The sequence below is a fragment of the Cupressus sempervirens genome, chromosome 2 (genome assembly GCF_028749045.1).
Source record: "Cupressus sempervirens isolate cs-2001-9-10 chromosome 2, ASM2874904v1, whole genome shotgun sequence".
In the NCBI taxonomy this organism is placed as follows: domain Eukaryota; kingdom Viridiplantae; phylum Streptophyta; class Pinopsida; order Cupressales; family Cupressaceae; genus Cupressus; species Cupressus sempervirens.
In genome coordinates this window covers 711,163,247-711,171,483 of record NC_143119.1, presented here as the reverse complement: position 1 = coordinate 711,171,483, position 8,237 = coordinate 711,163,247, and the positions used below count along the sequence as shown (strand labels likewise).

The 8,237-nt window shown below is 33.6% G+C and overlaps 1 protein-coding gene across 1 annotated transcript; it reads right to left on the bottom strand.

Annotated features, from left to right (window-relative positions):
• Positions 1 to 268: 268 nt before the first annotated feature.
• On the bottom strand, positions 269 to 842 carry LOC149575353 (leucoanthocyanidin reductase-like). Its single transcript, XM_089812218.1, has 2 exons — positions 672 to 842; positions 269 to 589 (listed from the first exon to the last, which is right to left on the bottom strand). The coding sequence occupies exons 1-2, from the start codon at positions 837 to 839 to the stop codon at positions 284 to 286; spliced, it is 474 nt and encodes a 157-aa protein (XP_089668344.1). The 5' UTR covers positions 840 to 842; the 3' UTR covers positions 269 to 283.
• Positions 843 to 8,237: the final 7,395 nt, after the last annotated feature.

Genomic DNA, 8,237 nt, shown 5'->3' with positions numbered 1-8,237 from the left:
ATCTAACATATTTCAAACTTTTCATAGATTGCCTGACACATCAAAGGAAACAAAGGCAAGACTAGAAAAGCACGGGACACACAAGCTCGACTCTGGTGGTTTTTCAAAACTTCAAGCAAGAGTTGTAAGTATTAGTAAATGAAAAATTGTATCAAATTTTTTATATAATGTGATGGGAAATGTTAGGACTCCCTTATTTAGCTCATCAATTATAAATAGGTCAATAGAATATAATAACAGTAGTGGATTTTCATATTCAATATAAACAATTCAACAATTGAAGTCAGACTCTGCAATCTAGATTAGTGAAGATTCCTTCATTTACTAATATGACATTATTTAAAATCTCACCCTTGATGTTTCCATCTCCATAGATTTCAAACTGATCTTGGGTAGGAGCAAGCTCAGAGGGATGGGTATGATAAAAGTAAGGCCACCCAACAATAGAATTGCAGCAGATGCAAGTGTATGGAATGTTGGATGCCTCAATTGCCCTCCTAACAACTCTCTTTTCTTTGTAAAAGCTTAGCCCTGGTTCTACTGGATTGGCTCTGTCTATATCATGCCCAAATTCCGAAGGAAGAAACCTCTAAATCAAAGTTCAACAATTCTTAAGTCTATTACAATTAACAAGCATTCATGGTAATAATGTTAGGGTCCTATGTTTTGACCTTAATAGTGCCAATTTCTTTAATGGCGTCTACAATCTTAAGCTGATCTGTAAGTTGACCACCACCCACAATTGAAATAACAATATCAATGCCTTGAATGGCCTTTACCATTGAATTATGATCACTTAAATCTCCCTGCAGAACACCCATTATAATATACATGCACATTAATAAGACCCTTTACAGAACATGTAGACATTAATAAAACCCATTACAACACAAATTTTTACAACTATAATATAGCTCATGATCCCAACCAAATTAGAATCATTGATAAGGAGATCACTGACCGAACACCCCTTCTTAACATAATTTCTAAATACCCAACTTCACAACAAGACAGTCAAACATGATTATTTGTGAGATGACCGCTATCTAACAATTTAGCAAACAGTTGCAATAGTAGTTACCATGAACAAACAAGCAAAGCTTAATCATATATTCTAAACCTATATGACCAATCAAAACAATCTATAGTCTGTAAAATGAATATTTTAAACAAGTACACACACTTTACAATTGTGCCATACATATCTACCACAAAATCTTAGTTATGAACAGAGCTAGTGACATACATAGACAATGTTAACACCAGAATCTTTCAATTCATGGAGGCACTTTTCTTTGGCAGAATCATGGGCAGTGATGGGTCTAATGAGAGCATAGGTAGAATGGCGTGCATTTACAGCTGCAAGAGCAACAAAGCGACCCATATATCCAGTGGCTCCAATCACTAATATTTTACTTTTCTCTTCGTTCACAAAATCCTCATATGAAGAAATCTCACAAATGGAGGCCATGGTTGAGACTGAATTTTCCTCCAATAGTTGAGAATAAAGGCAGTGATTGAAAGAATGAGGGAATGCAACAACACTTGCAGCCATTTTTATTTCCAAAGAGTTGAACTAACTCTTACCCAACTTAAGAATTTGGAGAAAATATGTTGGTACAAGCAAAGCATACAAACACGCAACATTTATATAGTAGATTGCTCTATCAAAACTGCTCAATTTTTCTCCTATTATATTGTGATGGATATAGATGATTTGCTGTTGATTGTCAGGTAGACTTCACGTTGCTAACAAAAGCAAAATACAAGTTGAGTATTAAATGTTTTCAGCACTACCCATTACATTAGACTTTAAAGTTTTAATTTTTTTAAGAATAGAAATAATTGCGGTCGTGATGGAGTGAAATTGGATCCTCTAGGACTCCCAAAGACCAAAGACAATTTAGAACAACTCCAACATGACCAAAATAAGGTGTAACAAGGGTTGGAAACCCTGCTAACTATTTACCATTTCCTTTTGATATTTTAACTACCCTCAATTGGTTGATGAAACAATGCAAGTAAAATTCACCATACCACGCAAAAATGCAGGGCTCAAAGTTCAAGAGATGCCTCACAGAAGAGGATAAGAGAATTGGCTTCCAACAAGGCTATAGAGCCGTGGCTGAACGGCTACAAGCTGAAATCAGTGTGGAAGGTTCTAATAATGATGCATCTGAGCCACAGGTAAATAAGCTAAATGAAATTTATTTCAAATTGAATACTTTACCAATTAGTCTATTTGATGTTAAGTTCCAATATAAAGTGAGTATATATGTTTTAAGCAAGCAATGATAACAATGCGTAGGATGTTGGAATGCAGCTTGACAATCCTTCTACACAATCTGTGGATGCCGAAGGTTCGCATGATGTGCATCCCAGCGGTGGAGGTATACATTTGCTATTAAATTTTTTATATGTAATTGCAATTGGTGTTTGGATTAACGTAACATTTTGTATAGCAGCTATAGAGGATCGAGGGGTCGATGTTCATGACCGTGTTGACGTTGAGTCCAGACAAAATGATGTGGTTAGATTAGGTAAAGAGTGCCACAATTATGTTATTTAAAATAATTAAATACTTGTAACAATTATAATAAATTATTTTTAATTTAACTCTTTTATTTGTTATTGCAGAGGACCCCCCTTTGCAACAACATAGGAATTTGAGATCATCAAGAACAGAGAACAAAACAACTGATGAGGGGGGAATTGATGATGACATTGATGCTCCTCTTAGAGCTTACATAGAAAAAAGAAATAGAAAGAAAAAAAAGAAATGATATTCATCTACATACCTTAATTGATAATGACTGAATTTTATGTCTCAATGAATTTAATTATGTGCTAATGAATGTTCATGAATTATGTGTTAATGCGGAATATTGATGAATGTTGCATGTTAACGAATCTAATGTGTTAATGAATGTTATCATGTGATATTGATTGAATGTTACATTTTATTAATGGTTGAAAGAATGAATGAATGTTAGATGTTAATGGGGAATGTAGAGTGATGTTAGGGGGAGGGGGGTTGGGGCCAAATGAGCTTCCACCTTCACGTGGTTGGCCCTGTTTAGTAGAGAATATTAAACTATTCTCGAAACAAAGTGAAGCTCAATAAGATACTAACAATAGGTAGAAACAAGAAGCAATAACAAGCTCCTTCTAGAACATAACTCTTACCAATTATTGCTATCTTCCCCACACTAAGAATCTCCATCATATTCTCATATGCTTGCAACAAAATTAGAATAACAAACCAAAATAACTCATATTTTCATGCTTCTCCATGCTTGGAATATAATCACCTTGTTTAGCCTTCCCTTGGCTCTTCATATCCATTGTCTTCTCATCCTTAGTCTCTTTGCACCTTGAGACCTCTACTGCTGTCTGCAACATGTCTTCACACCCTTGCCATTTGCCTTGGTATACCAACTCCTGGTTGGTGGCTGTTCTATCTGATTCAGTCATCATTATCTTTGTGAATTTTCTTTGTCCAACTTTCAATGGACACCATATAGAACCAATCAATATCATATCTGCTTCTCCAAGCCTTGTTTCTTTGCTATTTACACCAGCATTTGTACTTTTCATCTTTTTTCCAATCATCTCCTTTCCCTCAAGCCCTTCAAGACCTGATCTTTTTCTGTCTTCATCAGCATCCTTTCTCTTTACCTCTTCTACAACCTTTTGAACCTTTTTGGTGTTAGGTTCTCCTTTCTCTTCAACACTTGATTGCTGCTCATTTGTTATTTGTCCTTCAAATGGACAACTTGTCTTCATATCATCCTTTTCTAGGTTCTTTTCCTTAACCTCATTCTCATTAGCTGTTTGCTTCAAAGCATCATCCTTTTTTATGAAAACATCTTCCATTGCTTCACCATGTTCCTCTTTTCTTAAGAACCTTTCCCTCTCAAAGATTCCAATGCTCGCTGACACCTTCCAAGTTGTCTTGTGCTCCTCCAATGGTGTTAATACCATCTTCTCTCCATTATTTTTGAAAGTGTAGGTGTTCTTTCAGCCATCATGTAGGGATCTCTTCTCAACCTGCCAAGCCCTTCCTAAAATTATATGACAACCACTCAAAGGTACAATGTCACACAATACAACATCATTATATGATCCAATGGTGAAGGGAACATAAGCTTGCTCCTTCACATCAACAAAACATCCAACATCCAATCCTTATGCTTTGTAAGGCCTAACATGTGCTATTCTTGGTAGATTCAATTTGTTAACCATCTCAAATGAAACAAGATTTGTAAATGAACCACTTGAAACAATAACCTTTTAAAATTTCACAGATCCAATCTCTAATCTCTAAACTTTTAAAATTTAATAAAATTCATATTTTGACTTGTTTATTATTTGACAGGTTGTTCCTGGAATCATGATTGTAACTTAGTTTCATCACAATGATCCTTATGAACTTACATGTACATTCACTAACAAGTAACTCTAGATGAAACTTTAAGTTTATTTATCACATTTCAACATTCTCACCAAAATCTGAACTACATTATCTCATGATTGTTGCAGAGTACCACTGCTCACATGTGAAATATGTATCTAGATTACTGAACCCTTCTTAAAATTAGTTTCATTGAATTAATATATGGTATGCTATCACTGGGTGTGTAATTTGAGCATGAGAATAATGTCATATGCTCTAAAGAGCCAATTTGAGACAAACATCTACCTTCAGGTGAGTAATTTGTAGTGATCTACTGATATCCTAGAGATCATTACTGGTCTAATACAGGTTTGTCACTCGGGCATGCTTAGTAGAAATGAGGATTTTCTATTGCTCATAAAACCTAGTAAGCATATGATAGTATTTTCTATGATATTTATATTGAGTAGAAATTGTGTCCTTACTATTTGTGAAGTGCTAAAATGTTTTTCAACAAACATGATTGGTTTCACCCTGAAAGCTTTAGTTTCCCCCAATAGGTTGGCTATCTGACACTTGAGGCATTTGTTCAATTCTTGGACAAGTTTTAGGAGGAGAAACCTAGGGATTCAGTCCTAGAAAAAAATGAACATGAGATTGGATGGCTTGAAGTTGGGAAGCCTTTATATCCAACAATGTTTGATCCTGTACTTCAAATTTTTAGTCACGACCAACCACTTAGTTGTCTGGGAAGACCCATGTATGTAATTGCATTGTATTAGATATGGTTTACGTTTTTGTCGAGATTCTATTACTACAAAAATGTTGTGCAGTCTGTAACTTCTAATTGTATGGTGTTTTAACATAATTTTTGTTTTAATTTGATTTAGTTAGATTGAAAAATGTCTACACAGTTACTGCTAGAAGCTCTTTCAATTTTCACCTGATGGAATGTAGAAATCTCATGTCTTCAAACATTTAATAGAATATGTATATGAATTTTGCTCACTTTCTTTTATTGCAGGTCAATTATTCAACTAATTTTTTGGGATCGACATTTGAACTTCCATTTTCAGAGGTTAGAAAGTTAGGCTTAGAAACTCAAGTTATGCTGAACCATGCCTGGACATCAATGTCTGGTTCAAATAATAGTAAATCTACACAGGAATCTCAATCTAAGAGAAGCTCTAAGGTATTCTTTTGGTCAATAAATAAGTTTTGTTCTTGAATTGTGTTCATCGTTGAGGTTGTACTGAGATTTGAAACGATCTATTGTTTTAAGTTCTTTCTATCAAGCTTTTGAGTTTTCTCTCCAATTCATGCCTTTTTGGATTTTGGATTTTTTGGACTTTGGTTATGGTAGTTTTTATAACCTTGTGAGTAAAGGAAAAAATAATTGGTTCTAGTTTTTAGGATTGTAACAAGTCCAAGCAGGTCTACATTCCTCATTAATAGACTAATAGTTTATGTTAAATCTATTTATGCTAAAAACAAAAGGCTTCTAGGCACATCAATGTTACCTACACTACATAGTATACTGATTGTTCCTACTTCAAAATATTTTATTATGATCTTTGAAGAAATTTAACAAGCTTAGATTATTTTTGTCAGTGAAGAAACACAACCCACTGAAATTCTTTCCACCAAAGCTTAAGACATAAATAGCTTGATCCAATTTATCTTTATTGCAAGATGGTAGTCCATCAGCATGATCATCAATTTTTTTTGGCCTGGCAGGAATAATATAGTTTATCAATATTTCTATATGTTTATATTCCTGATTTATTGTCAATTGTTGCTGATATCATTCATAGGGCATATAGGGCATATTGTAGGGTTCTTTGGAGCCATACCTAAAACAATATTATGATAGCTTCATTTCTTTTTAGTCTTCTTGCTTCATTCATGTCAGTGATTCCCGCAAACAAGTTATTCATGAGTTGCTCACGGTACAGGGTTCTGAAATTTAAAATTTTTAATCATTTCATTGATTATATGGTTATATGTGGAATTTGTGTATCTTTTTTCTGTATGACAGGCAACTAGCTTCATGGAAGAGCGAAATTGAGAAAAAACAATTAATACTTACATATGTGCATATACTTGGTTTTGTGTCATTTGTTGTTGTTTGCTGATACTAGTTTAAGAGCATAGGATGGTTTAATGTAACCTTGATCTTATATTTAATATGGCTCATTAGATCTACTTCCTATTTCCTTTTTATTTTCTCTATCCCTTGATTTTAACATTGTGTCAACAGAAATTAATGGATTAATCTGAGTTGTGGTTTTCATGTCATTTTCAATTTATCAATTCTCTTTTAGGTCATGTGTATAAATTATTAATGTTATATTTGTGTAGGTATTGCTGTATGGTGGACAAGTGACCTCATGGAAGAGTGAAAATGGAGAAGAGTTATTTTTCATGAGCAGTAAGGTGACTGTGACATCACTAATGAATTCATTATTTATTCCTTAGTTACTAATTAAGAAACTTGTAACTTTATAAAACTAAGTGGTTTGTCATTCATTCACAAACAATAAAGAAGCTTAATACAATCACGGTGTTATATGATAAAAAATTGCAATTACAATTAATATTTTACAAATTTCTTCTATGAGTAGAACTTCTTAGTGGCTGTGTGGGTGCTCTTGAAGTTGATGATATTGATTCAACTTGAGAAAAATGACCTAATGTCATAGATCTTGACGATCTAATGTTGATTACTGATCTGCAATAAGTATCATTAGAATTTCTGTAGAGCAATTTGCAAGACCAAGTAATCACTATTACAGATACATCATAATGTAAAAGTGATATGTACCATACTGGTCTGAAGTTATTCACTGTATCTGATATTTGCCTTATTGAAATGTGATATGATTGATTCTGTTTGGTTTGTAAAGACGTTGGATATTTATTTGATCTCTGTCTGATATAATATTGCACCCTTTTGGATAACCAATCTGTGATTAGTAGTTGTGATCAGCATGATATAATTTAAAGAGAAAACACTTACATTTTAGTATCAAGCTTGTTTTATGAATGAATGGAGAAAAACTAGCGACATATCCATTTTAGCTTTGTGTTTTTTACTGTTAGTATTTGATTATTAGAACATAACTATACATCCTTGTGAATTGGAGTTTCAGCAAAGATTTAATATTATTTGGATTTCTTTCTTATTGTAGCAAAGGTTATGGAGGCCCAAAACATTCCAAGAGGTGTCTGGTGTGTGCTTTTTTGAACACCTAATACTGACAGGTATTTTAAGTTTTAATAATATGGATCTGTATAATTCTAGTTTTAATACAATCTTATTGCAGGTTGATAGATTTTCTTAACAAGTTTTCAAAGTGTTTTCTGTAAAGTCATTGTTCACTCCAGTTCGATCATCTTGACTTTTAGCTGCATGTGCCTTGCCTTTGGTCAAGCATAAAGCTTTCCTTAGGCCCATGTAATATGGTGGGTAATTTGTTGGGTTTCTCCTTACCAATGAAAACTTCGATGTGACCCTTACTGTATGCTTTTGCCATGCATAACATGAATAAAAAACTAGCAATACTACATTGATGTACAATGGGTACACAATGGGTAAAAAGACGTTAGAAAATGATTGATTATGGTGTTCTTGTTCATGATGGCGGGAGCACACATTCTGGTCATTATTTCTGCTTTTTTGACTCACTTAAACCTTTCAAAATTATTTTTATGCTGGGAACTCTAGGTTATAGTCTTAGAAAAGTATTTTGTTCATTAACAATTGCTTTAATCTGGCTTGTAGGTGAAGTGCACACAATGTTCTTATTGCTCAAATAAATTTGATCCTTTCTTAGATTTG